General features: G+C 37.4%; 2 protein-coding genes across 4 annotated transcripts in view; both read right to left on the reverse strand.

The window, feature by feature from the left end:
- Positions 1-21087, reverse strand: part of LOC131799926 (uncharacterized) — a 61349-nt gene that overhangs the window by 30236 nt on the left and 10026 nt on the right. Inside the window, exons 8-12 of one of the 2 annotated variants that reach the window (XM_066159577.1) lie at positions 16109-20725; positions 15587-15621; positions 15139-15246; positions 14078-14136; positions 12917-12998 (exon numbers count right to left, since the gene is read on the reverse strand). In XM_066159577.1, coding sequence (XP_066015674.1) covers positions 16134-20725 — 4592 coding nt within the window. In that variant the 3' untranslated portion in view covers positions 12917-12998; positions 14078-14136; positions 15139-15246; positions 15587-15621; positions 16109-16133. Of the gene's footprint in view, positions 1-12707; positions 12999-14077; positions 14137-14422; positions 14466-15138; positions 15247-15586; positions 15622-16108; positions 20726-21087 lie in introns of those variants that run through there. The other variant, XM_066159576.1, reaches the window with a different exon arrangement.
- LOC131793087 (uncharacterized) lies at positions 621-8963 on the reverse strand. Of its 2 annotated transcripts, XM_066159591.1 has the most exons (5): positions 8559-8963; positions 7819-7957; positions 6931-6999; positions 3190-3238; positions 621-2825 (listed from the first exon to the last, which is right to left on the reverse strand). In XM_066159591.1, exons 4-5 carry the CDS (start codon positions 3205-3207, stop codon positions 1605-1607), a joined length of 1239 nt encoding a protein of 412 aa, XP_066015688.1. In that variant the 5' UTR covers positions 3208-3238; positions 6931-6999; positions 7819-7957; positions 8559-8963; the 3' UTR covers positions 621-1604. The 2 variants fall into 2 exon arrangements, with proteins under 2 accessions (XP_066015688.1, XP_058966483.1); XM_059110500.2 differs by lacking the exons at positions 6931-6999; positions 7819-7957; positions 8559-8963 and adding an exon at positions 5877-6330.

A 21087-nucleotide genomic window follows, 5' to 3' on the forward strand; every position in this document is an offset into this window, starting at 1 on the left:
GGATATGAGAAGGTTACAAGGTCAGACCTCTGACCTCTGTAATTGGGGGATGGTAGTTTATTATTATCAACTTAATTTTCATTGTTCTTATCATTATCTTCATTGTCAACATGATTATCATTGTTACAACAATGGACTGGATGTTTTATTGCCGGAGGTGTGCTTTTCTATCTATTTCTTATCATTATCATTGGCATTATTTCTTCCTCTTGATACCTTCTCTCTCCAATAACCATTGTTGCAGTAACTATGCTCACAAGGTTTGATTATGACCTGTTTGGAAATTTGGAGTTTTTTTTGTTATGAGCTGTTTGGCCACCCAACTCCTCTACCCTAGGAACTGGAAGCCTAGGTGTGAAAGCTTAGGTATGGTTCCCCCCCCCCCCCCCAATTTCTGTGCCTCATCTTATCATCACTAAGCCTATCTTTCTCAATGTTTGTTTGGAAGAGCCCTCAGTCACATTGCCAATAAACAAAAAATCATCAAACCCCAATCATAACTAAATGTAACATGATTGAATGAATCACGGTATTTTTTAAATTATTGTTCTAGGCGGATAAAGCAAGAGATCTGCAAAGGGCATAGGCAATCACTGCAGATGTGCAATAAGGCAAAGTGCAGTGTTAATATTTGTTTATTAAGAAGCTGTATGAGGGTCAAAACCACAACTTTCACTGAAATATTTGTACTAGCCAATGCTCAACAGAATTATATTACAGATATAAGCAATCCTTGCAGCTATGAACACTACTGAACTAGTAGTTGAAATAAGACCTGAAAAAAATCCAGGCCCATATGGGATTTGAACCCATGACCTCTGTGATACCAGTGCAGTGCTCTACCAACTAAGCTAACAAGCCAACTGGGAGCTGGTCATAATGTTGGGCCTGAATTTTTTCATAGATTTATATTAATACTACTTCTTCTTCTTCTTCAAACCTTGTGAAGTAACTTGTGCCACAAGTAGGACTACAACCCATGTGGCATGTTCTCATATTCAAATTTATCTTTTCATGGCAGTGGTCTAAAAAAGCTTAGGTTTGATTATAAAACCATTTCTGCAAGAGGCTAATGCTCAAAATGTCAGCTTTAAAACTCTTTACAGAGGCCATTTTCTCTTATTAACTCAGTTGATACTTTTAAATTACCCTACAAGAGGATTTGCCTGTATTAAGCATAATTCACACAAAAAACTTGGCATGGAACTCTGACTCTGATATATTTATCCTTCATATTTTTTTTAAATCTAAGTCAATCTAAAAAAAAACACCAACCAAGTTGACCATGCTTGTTCAACCTTCAACAGTACCTGCTTTAGGTCTTAAGTAAAATAACTACAGAAAGTATTTCCCATGCAAATGCACTTTACCCAGTACATATTTCAAAACTCTGCAATGCTGTTCTTAATCTTGTGGTAAAATTATCACATAACAATTAAGTTTACCTTTCCTGAGTATTTACCACTTTTAACTATTTGTTTGATACTGGTCTATAAAAAAATTATGGTTATCATAGGTCTAAGTTGACTAAAGGCTGATTCAACTTTTTATCAGTGTACCTGGTTTATCAGTTATTAGACAAGTTAAAACTGTAACATTTAAATTTAAGTAAATTTACCAAAGACAAGGTTCTTCATCATTATCACAAGATTCTTACAAGGCTCCTCCCAGCTATACTTCTTCAGGTACTCTTCACGTAGAAATCTTGACTCTGAAAGTCGCACTTCTCTCTTTTTCTGACGGACACACTTGATTGCTTTGGCCCAGTCTTTAGGATCTTCCAAATCTAACACACTCTGTGAGCCTAAAGGCACTTCCTTCAGAGCTTCTCCAAGTCCAGAATTACCACTGACAAGCACAGGCAGACCAGCAGACAATGCTTCGAGAGCTGTAATTCCAAAACCTTCAGTCCTGGATGGCATTATTGCAAGATCCACTTCACAGAATAAGTTAGCTAGCACTTCTCTGCTATCATCAAAGCTGCGAACAATAAGCTGATTACGACTGATGCCATGGTGGAGCAACTTTTCTGCTACAATATCTCCTTTTCCTCCAGCTGCACAGACAAACTTGAGTTTGTAGGATTCATCTTTTAACTCAGCAATTGCTTTGGCAGCTATGTCGTACCCTTTGACATTGAAATCTTCACAGCTATCACCACTTCCAATAACAAGAATACAGAATGTTCTTCTTTCTTCAGTGGCTTGCTCTACTTCCAAAAACTCAGAGAAAACACTTGGAGTAAGGTCAAAAACATTTTCCTCTTGTTTAACTTGATGAAGGTGACGCTTGTAAGCTTCTGCCAGCTTGGGTCCAATTGTGATAACTTGGTCAGCCATTTTACAGAGTTGAATTTCTGCTTTTTGCAATTTTTCACCTTCTGAAATGCTTTTGTACATTCCATCTTCTTCAGGAGCAGAGTGAACTACTTGAATCCATTTGCAATGACTGTAATTTGGATTTCTCTTGATGAATGCTATTGGTCGGCCTAGCTGAACTCCATGACCAATGACACAGTCCATTGTATGGTTTATTGGAGGAGATGACAGCCAAAGAACTGGTTCAACACCAGGAACTTCATCTGCTTCAATAAGCTTCACATTGTGACTTTTTGCACTAATCCTGTCCTCTCCACTGCAATTTGGAAGCAAGACACTAACATCCACATTGGGGAGTTTAGCTAACTGGATGGCCAGCTCTCGGTTGATAGTTGACAAGTCCCCATCAGTTGATGATCTCCACTCACTACTAAGCAAAGTGACTTTTAGTGTCCTGTTTCCCTGGTCCTCTTGTGATGTAGAGGCTACACCAGCAATAGTGGAATCCTACAACAACAAAACAAGAATGGTATCAACAATAAGCTTTGCAACAATAATAAATCACAATAATATAATGGATGTCCACTCAATATTTTGTTAACTTGCATATACATGCAGATTGAGACAAATCTAAACCAGGAAAATATTAAGTTCCTTCTGAGATCTTCACCTTCACTGTCTCTGATAACAACCATTACAGTTACAAGGAAAGTAAAAATTATCCTTTAAGGATATTCCTTTTCAACTCACTTTGAAATTGGTACATGTAGTTTTATTGAATTCATTTAGTTGAAAAAACAAGGAGGTGAATGAATGTTTTTGCCAAAATCAAAGGTTGGTATTTGTAACAGATTTAGATTCCTCTTACTACCTTTTGTAGCCTTGACATCACAGAAAGCTTTTAATTTTGAAGAATTAAGCTGAAAAAAACAAAACAAAACAAAATGTGGGTTCACAGTCCATTGATGCTCTCTACTTCCTCTTGGAGTGTTGTTGAGACCAGTTAACCCTTTCATTCCCAAGATCTAATTAATAATTCTCCTTACTCTCTGTTATACAATTCTTATGATGTTAGTTCAGAGAATTTGGTATTGGATCAACTAATAATCCCATGATTGATATTCTTCTCTATTCTCATCACCTGCCTGCTTGATATTGTATTGATATTGTAAGGAGAAATTCTGACTTGGTCACTTGTGGGAGTGAAAGGGTTAAGGCAGTACTGGAGGCTAACTTGACCTCTTTGGTATCCCTTTATTTTTTCATATATTTAAGTAGGCTGTTCAAGTAGGCTATTTGTAAAATTTGATGATTGGAAAATGGCATGTTATAATGAGAAGAGATAATTGACAGAGAGCCATTTATCTATGATAAAAAAAATTATCAAGATTTCTGATAAAATCAATTTCATTTTGACCTGTGGATGAAATTCAATTGCAGAAATGATCCTTAAAGGTATTGCAATGTAATTTAAGCAATTGCAGAGTGGATTCTTCTGCAGGATTTTACTGAAGCTTATAGAAGACAATCCCAATATACTTTTTTCAAGTCTAAAAACCAATTAAAAATCCTGATTGAAATGCTGGATTTACAAATAATTTTTTTGAAAACCCAAAATAATTTGCGATCCAATAATTTTGTCCTGAAGTCCAGAAAAAAGGATGAATGAATGAACTCGAGCTCCTCTTTGAAACTTATACCAACTGAGCCTTCTTTTTGAAGTCCTCAGTAATACTTCAGTCAATTTGAAGTTCCAAAATCCCTCCCACTCCCACTGACAACCCCTTGAGCATTTGCACTTTTGAAAACTTCACACCTTGAAACACCTCCATGTTAAAAAAAAAAGTCTATTTTGCTGGAAAGACTTGATGGTTCTGATTCAAATTCCTCACCCCATCAGAGCAAGATTCAAACTCCCCAACCCTCCCAGGGGAGAAAAAGAAACATTTTTGGCCTGTTAAAGCTCAATAAGAAATTAGGAATCTGCTTAATACCAACCAACCTGATGACATAACAGAATTCTAAAATTAGGAAACGTATCACTCTTTTATTTGTAAATTGGTTGGCCACTAACATCCATTGATGCTGGATCATTTTAAAAAATTCTTAAGTGATTTCAAACAAGTGCCCAGAGCTCATATCTACTGATTCAATCCAAAGTAAATAAAAAATCAGCAAATGTTAAAGGCGTGGAAAAGTTACAAACAAGATCCACAAATAGGGAACTGCAAATGCATTTAAAAACATAAAACAGGCACTGAATATGTTTGAGAGAAAGTAACATCCTTAGTCTATGCCATGAAAAACCACCTCTCATCAAACCCCGAAAATGATGTTACAAAGTGTATGATTAAATAAGTTGATTGAGCTCAAAAATATTTATTCACCTTATCCGTCGAGTTAGTAGTGACTAAAAATATTTTTCACACGAGTCCTCCCTAAATTCTGAGAGACACATGACCAGCAACCAGGGTACTTTCTTAAGGCAGGAAGAGAGAAAGGATTTGGAAACAAGGTTGGGTTTTCATTCCCGTAAAGGGATCTGAACACAATTTCGACTAAGATGTTTTATTCAAGATATTTTGGTTTGAAAATAATCTAAGATATATGAGCGAGTATAAGTCGGAGATTTTATCACCTAAAAAACCACTGAGCAAAACCTTAAAAAATCGTCAAAAAGTTATCTTGTCGAGCGCCTAAGAAAACATCTTTTAAAAAAATGTTACTTCCGTAGAGGTTTAGCCCGAGAATAACGTTTTTCTTTGAACACAGATGATCCGTTCTATAATTCTTCCACATTTTTCTATTCCACGCGCAGACAATCAAAGTTTGTGACACAACTGAGAAGTTTGTTTACTCTACCCTCTACTTCAGAAGTGAGATGCCGATTAAGGAAAATAAATCCAGATTTTAAACGAACGAGTTGTCCTCCACAAATATCTTCATTTCACTTTATAGATGAGATGCAAATTTGCATTCGAAACACATTTCTCATGCGTCGATTACTAAGCATTTCAGCTGAAGGAAATTCCACAATCCTAAAATTAAAGCGTTCCTCATGCGACGGATAATCCATCACTTATTCGGATAAGTGGGCCGAAAACGTACACAATTCATGGTAACACGTTTTTTGGAACTTTCTCGTTTATAACACCTCACAATTTTAAAGACATGCGATGCAACGAAGGCACAGGCGATGCAAATCCAGGGAAATCACGCACATCAATTCACACTTTTAACGTACATTTAATTGAGAAAGTTTAACAAAATCAGATACATCCCTGATTGAATGGAATTCTTTGGAAGAAGTAACATTGATTTGACAAAGAAGAAGAACTTGACGCAAGTTTCCAGCCGACGCAAACGTTGCGAACTCAGCACATTTGTAAGGAGTCACGAACGATGGGAATCAGAGATTTTCAAATTTGCATGTCTTCTCACGATAAATAGTTTTAGGACAACCTACACATTTAAAGATATCAAGAGAATCTTTTTAACAGAAAGTGCCATCGAACAGGTCCTGAAACGAACAAAAATCGTAATTCTTTAATCGAATACCTTTGATCACTGACGCACATGTAAACCGTTGTCGATTATTGCCACTGGTTTTTGGTTTTCGCCGGTGAACCAATCAATCGAAGACATGATTACGAGCTGAAGAAATATTGAGCTCAACCCTTGATTGACGCAAAAGCTCCCTCGCTAGGAAGTCAGCTTCGTCTAATAGAAACTTTCCGCATTGAATAGGAGAAAAGAGATCGCCTGGAGAGCGTGGGAAGTTCTAAATCATTTTGGTCACATGATTAATTTACCTGCAACGATACGGACAGTGGACTACGGGACGGTGGATAGGGAAGTGTGCTTGACAACGTCCTTTGGGAGTTAAAGGGGTACAGCACTGGAATGCAGTTAATTGATAAGCTATAAATAAATTGGGAGTTATAATTTGTTTATCTGCTATACACTGCAGTCTAGGAGTAATTTCCTCATTTCTTATATCTTTCAATTTCTGTCCCAAAATATCTATGAAACTGGGGAGAAATAAACCCTTTTTGGTCTGTTAGGAGACACATCACTATATACTTAAGAGGGGTTGGCCGCTAAAAAAAAATTATTTCCTTAAGGAACTGGTAAAACTTCAGGATTCTGGGCAGCATAAACATCACATTGACTTCTGGTAGTTTCACAGTTGGCTTTCTATCCTGTCTCTCAAATAAACAAGTCGTTCTTGATTCTTAATAAAACAAAATCTTTTTACTATGTAATAAATCCTTAACTGACCAAGCTTGTTTGGTCAAGAAGGCTGGATATTAGCCTCATTCTTTTTCACGTTTTAATGGATTTCGACTTTGTCTCGTTCCATAGAAACGCAAGAAAAGAATTCTACCAATATCCAGCTGTCTTGAGTGGGTGGGTGGGTGAGAAAAGGAGGGTGGGTGAGAGAAGAAGGGAACAGGAAGTGAATGAGAGGAAGGGAGATAGGAAGTAATCTGGAAAACAATCTAACAGTTAGTTACCATGAAGTCACTAAATGTTGCTCCAGAGAATATTTAACTATGTTCACTTCACAGTCATGGCAGTGTTTGTGTGATAGTGATTAGATAATTCTTACCTGATCTATTGACTTTCAAGAGTGGTTTGCAGAGTTTAAATATCCTTGAGATTTCAGCAAGTCCTAGGCCTGAAAAAAAAACAGGAATATAAAATAATACGATCCAAATAAATGCATATCAAAATAAAACTCTGCATCAGTTTCACACAAAATGACTTAATGGCCACAATTATACAACAATAATTCATAGCAAACTCAACTTAGTCACTTGGTTAAAAGATCCATGCACATAATTGCCTTTAAGCAAGAGTTATCTATCTCCTTGTTATGGTTAACTTTGTTAATAATCCATAATCAGGAATACTTTGGCTTTGATTTGACATTTTACTTGAAAAGTTTTCTTAAAAGAGACTGATTTACCGACTAAATGAAATCATTAATATTTGTAAGGAAGGTACAGTAATGCAAGTAATTGCCTAAAGCCATAGAGACACACCCTCATCCCTTGTTAGGGAAATTTTCCACAGTTCCCCAGTCTTCTTGCTAATAATAAAATTCCAAATTTCCAACCTGAATACAGAAGAAGAATGATGTATACTCCTTCATTTCCATGATTTGACTAGTGTCTTCAGATTTTCTTCCAAATTTAATGGAGTTTGGTATTATGATACTTAACACTTGTAACCCTCTAAACCCTGATATCAGTATGCATATTCTCCATGCTGTTATTTATACATTTTATAAGGTGCTGAAAAACTTCATTTCAACTGTTTTCTGACTTTTGTATTGACATTGTGAGGAGAAAATAATTACTATCTCCTTTGAGAGTTTCAGTGTTCAACAACCAAGATCAGCAAGGAAATGTTGTAGCACAACTAAATAACTATGAAAACATTTGAATATTCAATCATTTATTGCTCCAATGCAATTAATAAAAACAACCATCACCTCTGTCACTGCAGCAAAGAATGAGTCTCTTTCACTACCCTGGAAAGTGGTCATGTAAATTGGAGCACTGGCTGCCAGGGCAACATCAACCACATTTGGATATTTGAACCTCATGTAAGCACTCAGTATTCCACCATAACTGAAAACCAATCAAGGACAGATTAATGCTACAGAATATGTCATCAAAGCACTTTACTTTCTGAGACCTTGCTGAGTCACATAGAAAATGAATTACAACATTACAAATACTGTAGTTTCTATGCAGGTGACCACAACAACTGTAATTTTTTTTTTTAAAAGTTATATTACAATGTACCTGCCACCAAAAGCAACAACCTTACTCTCTGTAACCTTAAACTGAATCTTAAGATCAGTCAATAGGACAGCATAGTCTGCAAGGGCTTGCTCCACTGAAAGGTAACCAACTTTATCATGATCAAATGAGGACGAACCAAATGGAAGGGAATCTCCAAAGTATCTCTAAAAAAGGATGAAGACAGAGCACAACAAATTAAAGGTAAAATGCACTTTTGCTTGCTAGAAATCAGAACATCAGATATTCAACATTCAGTAAAATTTCCGTACAGTCCCATACCACATTATGCATTCAGTTCTTGGATAGAGAAAACAATGACAAAAATGATACAATGCCATTGGGAAAACAGATTTGTTTTACAATAGTATGGGGCTGTGCAGAAATTTTTACCCAACATTCACACAAAGCATCCTTGTGTACTCACATGTTCACCAAAAATAACCAAAGCATTGAACTTCTGAGCTGCTTCGAAAACAAAGCCTGAGTTTTCCCAAAAACTAGTTATTGGTCCTTCATTGCCAGCGTAAAAGAAAATTGGTCCTTTTTCATCCCAGTACTGATCTGTGACACAAAATTTAGCAATGGGCTTAACAAATTATTCCACTCAGAACACCTCCATGTTTTTGCAAGTATCACAAGCCATCCTCAGGAAACAGGCCCCAAAACTGGTGTCTCAAGGCCTCAGAAAGACAAATTCTAAATACTGGCATGGGGTTTCAATAACTTATTCCATATGTGGCTGCTGATGGTGTAAGAGACAGCTGTGTAACAGGCGTAAGAGGTCTTATGGGCAGCGATAGACCTCCAGTAACCAACCTTTAAAGATACTGCTGTAAATGCTGTTTGTTGGGGGGGAGGGGGGGGAGGGGTGCATTCAGCACCTGGTTCTTGACTTACTTCGATTCCAGGCTTCAATTCAAAGCTATTTTTTACTTCACAAGTCTATAGTACATAGGCAATCAGTTGCAGATTGAAATTGTTTCCTATGGGTGTCCCCTCTTCCCCTCTAAGATAGGCATGCAGCCATGTAGGATTTTCTGTGATCCTTTCCAAGGCTTTCCTCCCCCACCCAGTCCACCCCCTTCCAAAAAAAGGAGGAAAATCAGAACACTGAGCCACAAATGTATTCAAAATATTTAATCTGTGTCGCTTTTAATCCTCATAGCCTCTCTTTTTCCCAACATAGTGATTGCTCCAAGCTCATCTACTGTTCAACATGTCTTACTCAAGTTTTCTTCACTTCAGCACAATTACTAAATTGTTTAAGAGAAATTCAGTTAAAATACGGGTGATTCCATTCTCAGAGGTATTGCATACTTTTAAAATTCAGTTCGATGACATGCTGGCTAAGAGTGGGATAGCTGTTTTGTTTGCTTGAGACGATCATTCGTTCCAACAAATTATGTAATCTCACAGAAGGTGAACTTTATAAATATACTAAAGTAGAACCTGATTTCTCACAGAGTCGATTACATCAGCTTTGGGAAAGAGAGACATAAGATTTAACTGGGCTCTCTAACAATCTAAACAGCTTCACCTCCAAAGCTCCATTCGAGTCAGAAATTACGGTAAGCGCCTTAGTAGATGCCTGTATAGAGATATCGCTGTTTAAACGTGACCTTACTGGCTTGGACGAAGTTGAAATGATCGAGATCTTGCCCAAAATAAGCTGTCTTGTAAGGAATAGTAGCCCCCACGACGACAAAATAAGAAGAAACCACGACAAGAAACTCCGCGCAGGGAGTCATCTTCGTACAAAGTTGCACGTAAGGGTTTTGTAACAAGCTAACCTTTAGATTGCGTGACTTTGGGTGACGAATCATTCGACTTGTCACGTCACCGAGACCACTGAAACATCATTATAATCGGGCTGATTATTGGATTAAAACAAACAAAAACGCGTACACAAAAACGAGAAGATGTAGATGTTATTATCAAAAAGTTTATTGTTCTTAAAAAGACACTCATCAACAGCATTAAACCAACACAAGGCTTTTGAATCTCATCCAAGTCTCATGTCTAGTCTCTGGCATGAAATCATTAAAATTCAAATTCCTTCATAAGGTCTAATTCGTAATTAGCATGTTTCGATGCTCCATGAAAATTTTATTTGAAGTTGTGCATCATAAATTGACTTTTCTTTGAAATGCTATTTCGTTTATACATCACAAAATGAGACAGGTCTGGTTATTATAATTGAATTGATGCATAAGAAAAATGTAGTTATTGTCCATTGAGATTTATAACGTTGCTCTAATGTAAGAATTTTTGGATTAGTTCCAGTTCTTGTTTTCGTGCTTGTGTCACTGCTGGAGGGTCCAGTGGATTGGAAGCTCTGAATATCAAAATTAAATACATCAGTAATTAATAAAACTGAACTAGTAATAATTATCAGAAAACATTGTGAAAACCAGCTTTAAGCAGATGCTTTTCTTTTAAACCTACAAAGCATTCTACCAAAGGAGATCAGGAATCACTGATAAAAGTTTATCCTTCAGGTAAAAACCTAATAATAAATTAATAATAAATCCAAAAAGAAACAAATTTAAAAATGAAGGTTGCACACCAGGAAGAATGAAGGAAATCTCCAAATAGGAATTTACCACCCAATGTGCTCCAAGATCTCAGATAAAATTCTCTCAAACATCATCATATGTTTAGATATTGGCTAGAGTAGAGACATTGACCTTCTATCAGGAGGTAACTCATAGCTGACAATTTTCTTTATTCTCATTACCTGACTGACTTAACCTCTATAAGAAAAATGCAAGGAGAATTTTCATATTGATCAATCTGGTCACTGAAAAGGTTAAAACATACCTCAGATCAAGATGGTGAGCTCCACCTTTGACCAGAAGTGCCACCAGTGTTGGTGAGACATCTTCTAACACCTAAAATATAATAAATACATTTTAAATCCAACAACCATTTATGATTCCATCAATAATGGAAGCAACAAGAGCCTTTCAAATACCATTAACTTACCCCACCAGGTTTCCATGGATCCAGGTCACCATTGGAAAAAATAATATTAGAAGATGAAGATATATCCTGAAAAACCATTTAATACAATAAAATGTTTTTTATTCTTACACTACAATTAGGACTTCTCTGACCATAAAACTAGAATGAGGAAGAGTTCACAGTGACTTAAACACCAACTGAGAAACTCAGAAAACTGTGGTCACTGAAATAAGTGTGAAATACTATTGTATCAAGGAAAATAAATCCATCAAGCATGAGAAATTTTCAATACAGACAGGAATCCTAGTTTTAAGATTTGTTTTCAAGTCTCATCTGATTAGTCATCGCACATTCTGGACTTTTTCCAGGTGTTTTAATTTTGACAAAAATTCTGGATCACTTATAAAATCAAATACTGATATTGCTGCCATTCAGAAAGGAAAAGGGGTGGATCTATGAGAATGGGACTTGAAACACTAGTGTAACCTGATACTTAGCATGTAGAGTCAAGATCACAAGGTCTGGTTCAATCAAGCCCTGCTCAGCATCACAACCACATGCTGTGCACAACAATTGATTCACACTCATTCCTACCAGGAGTGCTTTTGGGTGGCAGTTGAGCTTACAAAGGAAATCATGTCAGGGAGATTGAGTCAACAGCAATCATTTAACATCCCATCCAGATTAAGTGGCAAAGGGAATGGTCAAGTCTTACCCTGTTTTTAGTGCCTGCCTTAATAAAATTCTTCCTTTTCAATCTAACAAAATCTCTTACTATGTATTTCAATGTCTTAAGGAAACCAACCTTTCCCCCAGAACTGTATGGGTGCCCAGTTAGGTTGAGGTATCACACCCCATTTTTTCTGGCAGTATGTGGATATCATTTCTGGAGTCCATGGCAGAGGTGGAAACATGTCTGTCTTGTTGTTAGAACCAGCTGGAAGAGTGAGCTCAGCACAAGCCTGAAAAGATGAAATATAAATCTTATTTTGACAAATTGAAACAAACAAAATTCTTGAATAGTTCAGTGGACAGGCAAAGCTTGGATTATATGTTACATTTGTTTCCTGAACATGAGCAGGCAAGAAAGGTTCATTCTTTATAGAAAGTGATTCAAGAAGGAAACTTCACATGGAATAATCACTTAAAAAATCTGGTAAGGTCATGTCAGCTCATAAGCCAGCCATTATTTACATGCATATCCAATTATGATTTCATCTGGTTTCTTAGAAAGTACCCTTGCACCCCTGAACAGAAAGAGATCCTGAATAGATGAAGCCTCTTACACAACACAGTGATTCCATCAGTTTCAACTGGGAGCTTTAGAGATGGAGCATAGCAAACATAATACTTAGCCAATGATCCTAACTAGTTCCTATATCCCATAGAAACTATGGTTAACCCTTTACACCCTAACATCATTATGCATATTCTCCATACTGTTCTCTATACATTTCCCAGGTTCTAACAAGGAGAATTTCTAAAACCATCATGCGCTTCATTAGTTGCTGATCATTTCCTTTATTCTCCTGGCTCAAACATTTGATTCAAGGGATAGATTGTAAAGAGAAATTAGAACTGTGGATAAGTGGGATATGCAACCCAATACCTGATAGTCCCATGCAAGGCTGTCTGGACCCAGGCCACACCCAGTAGGGTCTGCACATTCAATGTACTCTGTATCTGGATCAAGACAAGTCAGTGTACCATTAGTGCCATTGTAGACTAACGCTGTGACCTCAGCCAGACCTTCAACCTTGGATGATGCACTTGCCATCATTTTACATGCCAAGTTCACAGGATGCCCAGGAAGTGGAGCCAGGAAGTCTGTAGGGTAAGGATAATCACCCATGGCTAGGGTTGTGAAAGAATTGCGAATCCAGCCTAACATGTGAGGGATCTAAAATGAAAACAAAAAATAAATAATTGGTGAAACAATATATGGATGAGGGTCAGAAGGGAAGACATACAGCAAGAGTTAGGGAGATAGTTGAGAACCAATAATAAGAATAATGACATTAATTAAAATCAGATGATAATAATACTACTACTACTAATAATAATAATAATGAAAATAGTACTACTACTAACTACTATTACTACTAATGATAATAAACAGCAACAATAACAACAATACTGGAATTCAGCAAAGGCACATCTACAAGGAAGCCCTAAATTCTACATTTTTCAGGTAAATTTTTTCACAAAAATCAAGCACAAACTCAAGCCACACGCTCAAACTCACAAAATCAAGCCATGTGTGACACCAGACTGAGAGATATCAGGAGGAAATGGAAGAGTGAGACTGAGTGAGAGAGGGAGAGAAACATAACCAAAGTGTCAGGAGTAAAGTAGCACTAGTCTAGAAGCATGACCAAGATATCCGACCAGCCCATGCCCAGACCTCTGCTGTTTCAGAGCACGCCAACAACACTGGACACCAACTGCTTTGGAGTGAGGTAAAGTTGATTGATTGTAATCCTCACTGGTACACTCCAAGGGTCAGAGAGACCTAAGACTTTACCCTAACAACATCAGCAGGAACAGAAGAATACAAAATCCTGAAGTGTGGATGCCCATTATAAAAAAAAAAAAACAAACAAACAAACAAAAAAACACTACAACTGGAGAGCCATATGATGGCAGACCACCAAGGGAACAACTCACTAACATCAAGAATTGAAATGCGCCAATCCCAGCAGTGGAAAAAAACAACCAATTACAGCGGTGCATCTTGCTTTATAAAAAGACCCTAATCGATCCAGTCGACCTTATCACCTGATGAAGACTAGCAGTATGCAGTCAAAACATCCTGATTTACATCATAAGTGATCACATTGAGAGACAAACAATAATACTTTATTATTATAGCAATGATGTAGTAAATAGGCTAACAGATAGTTACAATGTAATAATAAAATCCTGCTTCCTATGACAAGTGTTATCATAGTCTTTGAGTAATGACCAAATAATCCTTACCTGTTCTGTTGACTTAAGCGGTTTGCAGAGTTTAAATATTTTTGAGAGTTCAGCAAGTCCTATAAAATGAAGAAAGAATTTACTTAATGTATTCCTTAATACTAACCCTTTACACCCTAACATCAGTAAGAATATTCTCCATACTGTTCTCTATACATTTCCTGAAGCACTGACAAGGAGAATTTGTTTAAAAATCAAGAGCTTTATAAGTTGGTGATCATTTCCTTGATTCCCATGACCTTAATGTTTGATTCAGGGGTGATATAATTGTAAGGAGAAATTAGAAGCTGATCACTCTTAGGGGTTAAAGGGTTAAGGAAATGAGAATCACAATGGGAGTATTACCTGTTCCCCAGTCCCCTGCCTTATACCAACATTCCAAATTTCCAACTTGAATACAGTGAAAGATGTAAACCCCTTCATTTTCAAGATTTGACAAGTATTTCTCCCTTCAAGTTCCTACCCACTTTCTTTTGAATTGTTAAGAGAATTTAATATTAGGATAACCAAAACTAACTAATCAAAACTAACTCTAATTTATAAAATATATTTCATATTCACAAGGAAACTTTTATAAGATAAGTTTTGGCATGACTTGCGCCATCATCAGTTTAATGTGTTGAACCATCAACTTTTTAAACATTACATGCAAATAGGCAATAAGTTTAAATTAAATGAAATATTTGAAATCATGTTTGCATGCAACATGTAAAGGCAAGGTCAGTAGTTCAACATATTACCCTAATGATAGCACGAGTCATGCCAGAACGAGTCTTAAAAAAAGTCTCCTTGTGAATCTGAAATTTATTTTAATCCTATTATCTGTATTTCTGTAATGCAATTTAGAAATAACAAAATTAATTTACCATTCAACAACTGTCTACAAGATCTTTTCATGGAAATAATGGTTACGATGCAGTTGTCTGTTCTTCAACAGGACATATGGTATAAAGAAAAGTTTAAAAATTTAAACTATTGTCAAAGCTGACCACTTTTTTAAGACCAAAACAGTCATTCCATTGAACAAAAGGTCTCTTACTCAGCTCTGCAGGTCTACTCACTTTGAGTGTGACTTCTCCAATGACTGGGGTCTTCACTTCTGACAACGTCTGAAGCAGGAGATTAACTGTGCCTTGATGACAAATGAGGTAAACCATACCCAGAAGAACCTTATGAAAAGAAAAAAAAATAAGTATAAAAAAAATCACTTTTCATGTCTGTATACTGTGTTTGTATCCAGTTATTACAGCAAAGTATCCACTATGAAGACACTCGTAAATGGAAGCAATTACAAATTATAAAATCACCTGTAGAATTTATGCCATTAGTTTCATATGCCATAATCAATTGGTAGTCAGTGTTAAATGTTTGTAGGCAGCACTCACTCATTGACCTCTTCTCTGATCAAGTGCTCATTAATTATACCAGCTACATGGTAACTGAGTGTTTACCATGAACCAATGCAACAAGCAGTTTGGTTAGCTACAAAAATGTATTGCTTATACATGCCTGACTCCTTGTTACAAATTTCCCTCAATGGGCCCCTGTATCAAAAGCAAAAGATGTAATAGAACAAGCAGGTAGACTCAGTTGCCAATTATGCACATGATACAATTAATTTTACAAACTGTTATAATTTTTTAAACTGTTGAAGAAATTAACAACTTTATTCATCTCTGTGAATACTACAAAGATATTAGTTATAAGAGGAAGGTATCAATTTACACCTGTGAAAGCAGAATTCCGCCAAAATTAGTCACTTGACATCATGTTCTGCACTATTTTCATAACAATGTCTAATAATTGTTTTTGCCCTATTTTATTTTCATTACCTTTTGATTGAGAGAGTTAAAAAATGTGCCTCAGGGTGCAGGAAAATGCATTTCCGAGGGTCTTATTTTTAAAAATTTTCTGGGGGAGCATGCCCCCAGACCCCCCTAGGGGCTCAGGCTTTATGGGCCTTCATTCATGCCCTTTGCCCATGTATTCACATCTTGTGAGAGAAATATCAAAGTGAAATAAACTACTTACATTGATATACCAAATATAAATGTCTTTATGCAAAAACACTTTCAGAGTTTTCATTTCCTTGACTGAAGATATTTACTTCAAAGCTAATTGCGGTTAATGATGTGTTCTTTACCAAAGTGTCAAACAGTCCATGTATCCAGTCTTCATATGAGTTATTGTAGTTACTGAGTGTAAGGTTCAGAGCAGCAAGCGATGTGTTCTTTGCCAGACCATCACTCAAACAACTGATGTTGGGTGTCCACTCTTCTCCCATTTCACTGTAATTGTTGACTGTAAGGCTCAGCATAATCAATGACGTGTTTTTCCCCAAACTGTCACCCAGACTACGTGTCCAGTCTTTTCCCATTTCACGGTAATTGTTGACTGTAAGGCTCAGCGTGGTCAATGACGTGTTTTTCTCCAAACCATAACCCAGACTTCCTGTCCACCTTTCTCCCATTTCACCGTAATTGTTGACTGTAAGGCTCAGCGTAGTCAATGACGTGTTTTTCTCCAAACCAAAACCCAGCTCAATTGCCAAGTCTCCTGCTATGTAATTGTAATTGTTGACTGTTAGGCTCAGCGTAGTCAATGATGTGTTTTTCCCCAAACCATCACCCAGCTCAAATAACCACCATAATCCCATTTCATTGTAATTGTTGACTGTAAGGCTCAGCGTAGTCAATGACGTGTATTTCCCCAAACCATCATCCAGACCACGTATCCACCTATGTGTCATTTCACTGTAATTGTTGACTGTAAGGCTGAGCATGGTCAATGACGTGTTTTTTGCCAAACCATCACCCAGACAACATGCCCACTCTTCTTGCATTTCACTGTAATTGTTGACAGTAAGGCTCAGCGTAATCAATGACGTGTTTTTCGCCAAACCATCAGCCAGACCACATGTCCACCGGTGTTCCATTTCACTGAAATTGTTGACTGTAAGGCTCAGCGTAGTCAATGACGTGTTTTTCCCCAAACCATCACCCAGACTACGTGTCCACTCTTCTCCCATCTCACTATAATTGTTGACCGTAAGGCTCAGCATAGTCAATGACGTGTTTTTCGCCAAACCATCACCCAGACCACGTGTCCACCATTGTTGCATTTCACTGTAGTTGTTGACTGTAAGGCTCAGCATAGTCAATGACATGTTTTTCCCCAAGCCATCACCCAGACCAAGTATCAAGTCTTCTCTCATGTAACTGTAATTGTTGACTGTAAGGCTCAGCATAGTCAATGACGTGTTTTTCTCCAAACCATCACCCAGACTGCATGTCCACTCTTCTCCCACTTCACTGTAATTGTTGACTGTAAGACTCAGTGTATTCAATGATGTGTTTTTCGCCAAACCATCAACCAGACCAAGTATCAAGTCTTCTCTCATGTAGCTGTAATTGTTGACTGTAAGGCTCAGCATAGTCAATGAAGCGTTTTTTGCCAAACCATCACTCAGATCAAGCATCCACCTTTGTCCCATTTCACTGTAATTGTTGACTGAAAGGCTCAGCGTAGTCAATGACGTGTTTTTTTCCAAACCATCACCCAGATCAAATGTCCACCATTGTCCCATTTTACTGTAATTGTTCACTGTAAGGCTCAGTGCAGTCAGTGACATGTTTTTCGTCAAACCATCAGCCAGACCACGTGTCCACCATTGTTCCATTTCACTGTAATTGTTTACTGTAAGACTCAGCGTAGTCAATGATGTGTTTTTCCCCAAACCATCACCCAGACTATGTGTCCACCATTGTCTCATTCCACTGTAATTGTTGACTGTAAGACTCAGCGTAGTCAATGACGTGTTCAACGTAGTGAAACACTCATTTTTTGCCAAACCCTCAAAGAGGTTGCATTTCCAGTCATCACTGATGCTGCCAGGGTTGTTTATGCTCACATTAAGCTTTGTTACACAACCATCCTTAACTTTGGTAAATACTGGTGTAAGCGATGAAGAATCATCTGCAGTTAAACAAATGTCTATGCAAATCTCGTTTCCTGAATTTGAGGAATGAATATTCAATGCAAATAAATATGTCTGATTGCACGATAGCCTTTGAAGAGAGTTCTTTCCATCTCCCATCACCTCCCCTCGAATGTCAATACTCAAGTTAGACAGGGTGTTGAGTTTGTCAAAATGCCTGAAAAGACAGTCAGCAACGCTATCAGTTATTCTTCCGTTCAAATCCAAATTGACACATGAAACCGATGAAGCTCTCACGAGTTTACAGAGATCAGTTGCTCCACTGCAATCTAACTCTCCCCAGATGTTGACAGTTAATGAATGTAGTTTTGAAGCTAAAAGGTTTTCTCTCAGGATAGGGCAAAGGAAAGCTACTTGGGAATTTCCCACCATGCCAGTAACATTTGGATACACTGTGAAGGATGTAGTTGACTTCATTGTAGACTGTAGAGTCCCACAAATATTCGCCCAATTTGTAGGAAGCTCACCAAACGCTTTTAATTGCAGACATTCCAAAGACCTGTTTCCTAGAAAGCCCTCTTTTAACAAACTCAAACCAGTGTAGCTGAGTTTTCCACAAACAATTAGTGCAAGGGACTTCAGAGAAGGATTTGCTACAAGTCCTTCACTAACAGAAGTTGCTAATGAATCACGCATGTCTTCAACAACAGCAAGGCTTAGAGATGTAAGTGATCTGTTCAATAAAATCTTTCGTAAAAGTTCTGCTTCAGTTTCCATCCATGAACCAAAAATCTTCAATACAACGGATGTCAGTGGCGTATCTGCAGATAGTCCCTTGTCAAGTATGGTGACGTAATCCTTTAAAATCCCACACGGCAGTTTGAAAGTTACAGTTGTCAAGGACTTATTTGCAGCCAAGCTGTCACTGATGGCAACAACTTCATCTGAGGAAATGCAACAATTTGTCTCAAGAGTAAAGGAATATGCAGTTGAGGCCACTCCGAGTACTTTACACAAAAGAGTTGTCATCTTCAGTTTCATATCGCAAGCAGAAAAGGAAAGTGTTTGTAACCTTGTGCAGTATGATAGGAAATCAGCTAGTACTTGGCCATCCTCCGGAATGACCAAATCTTCCTCAATGAAATCTACTATCTCTAGATGAGCAGGAAGGTCCAACTCTGAAAAACCCTTGCAAGCATTCAAAATAATGAAAAAATAAATTGTTGTTGCTTCGTATTTTAAGTCAATAGTTACGGTTTGTGGAAACGGAATAAAGGAACAAAGAGCCATTGCCACTTGTTCATAATTTCTACTCTCACGGAAACAATCATGAAAGAAAGTGGCCTCTTCCTCAGAGCACTTGCACCAGTCCCAGTCTCCATTCTTTAGCTCCTTGCCAATCAGTTTAAAAAGAAGACCAGCTTCCCCACCCAGAATACCTGACATAAAGACACACACTTGTCTGTACCTCCTTACCAAGTCCAAGTACAAGTTCAACTCAGAAAAATCAACCATTTGTTTCAATAGCATATGTGCTAGATAAAAAGCAGCCAGATACTCTTGAAATGTCTTGTGAAAGAAGAAATACTCATGCTGCGGGTTAATCTTCCTTAAGCTGGCTTCCTTGAACACAAGACCAAGTTCGCGAGCTGCAAGATTCTCATGTGTAGATTCAAATTCTACCAACTTTTCCTCACGAAAAGAAAATTGATCGTCTTTCAAGCATCTCCAAGCTAACTCTCCAAGAACTAGCAAACTGTCTTCAAAGTGCCTCGTTAGAGCTTTGTCATCAGCAGGAGCCTCCAGATTGTGCTTGGCACAATATCTTCGTAAAAGGCAAGAAACAATTATCTGGTAAAGTTCAGTGTGATGAGATGGCAGTTCTCCCTTGCGGTCCTCAAACACAATGCAAAGGAGTGACAAATTCAGTGGATTGTTCCATAGCGCATCAAGGAAAGAGTTTGTTTGAATTTCTGTGATGAGCCTCTCTCCATTCGACACATTCTCAGGACCTGTTTTCTTGAAATGCTTCCTTATGTAATTAAAAGCATCTTCTCTTGTAAAGCCTTCAATTTGTAAAAGCATATCGAAGTTCACCTTTTTCCGCACAACAATTCCTCTTTCCTGGCGCGAAGTGGCTAAGACATAGCAAAATGGAAAAATCTTTTTTTGAAGCAATTTATCCACACAATTTTCTGACATCTTAGGTAGCTCATCAAGACCATCCAAAATTATTAAAACTTTTTCTTGGTAATGGAAATCTTCAATATAATCAATAAGCTCTTTCTTGATAGCTTCTGCATTCTTCTTACTTTCAGGTAAAAGTTGTGTATCAATGGCCTCTATTATGTCTCCATGAATATCGCGGCATTTGAGCAGTAAAACTACTTCAAATTGAGGAAAGGAATCAACCTTTGAAGTTGCCTTATTAGTCCAATCATGGGCAATTTTAAGACAAAAAGTTGTCTTGCCTATTCCAGGGCTCCCTTCTACAAGCACAATGATATCATCTCCATTTTTAAAAATTTCAGACATGTTCACTTCAGTGTTTTCTAGTTGAAAATCTCGTTTTCTTCGGTGCAAAATTTTCAATCTTGTGTAGACATCTTCCAAAGGCAACTGAATGGTGTTATCCCAGAAGAGTGGTTTCAACTGAGATCGCCTGTTGTACTCATTTTCAAGAAGTTGGCAAACAAAAGCAAGGCAGTCACCTAAAAACCAAAGAAGAAATTTCTTTCAACAACTCTCACCTAAAACATGTCAAGACCTTGTATATTTGAAAATTCAAAAGAACATTTAAAACTTCCAAGAATCCAGAGTAAGGCTTCACCATGCATGAGAATGATATTCTCCATGATGTGATTTTTTTAACCATTTAAAAAATCAAGATTTAAGAATCCTCCCCAGGAGACTCTGAGAAGGACTATATGTGACATGAGAGCACTCCAGTGAGGAGATAAGCAAACAATTTGAACTCAAGAGTAACAGTTGACCATGTAAACTGATTGCCCATGTGATTATTAGCTGTTTTACAGAATATGACCTACAGGTGGAAATACTTGTCTGTGCTAAA

The sequence above is a fragment of the Pocillopora verrucosa genome, chromosome 12 (genome assembly GCF_036669915.1).
Source record: "Pocillopora verrucosa isolate sample1 chromosome 12, ASM3666991v2, whole genome shotgun sequence".
NCBI classification, from domain to species: domain Eukaryota; kingdom Metazoa; phylum Cnidaria; class Anthozoa; order Scleractinia; family Pocilloporidae; genus Pocillopora; species Pocillopora verrucosa.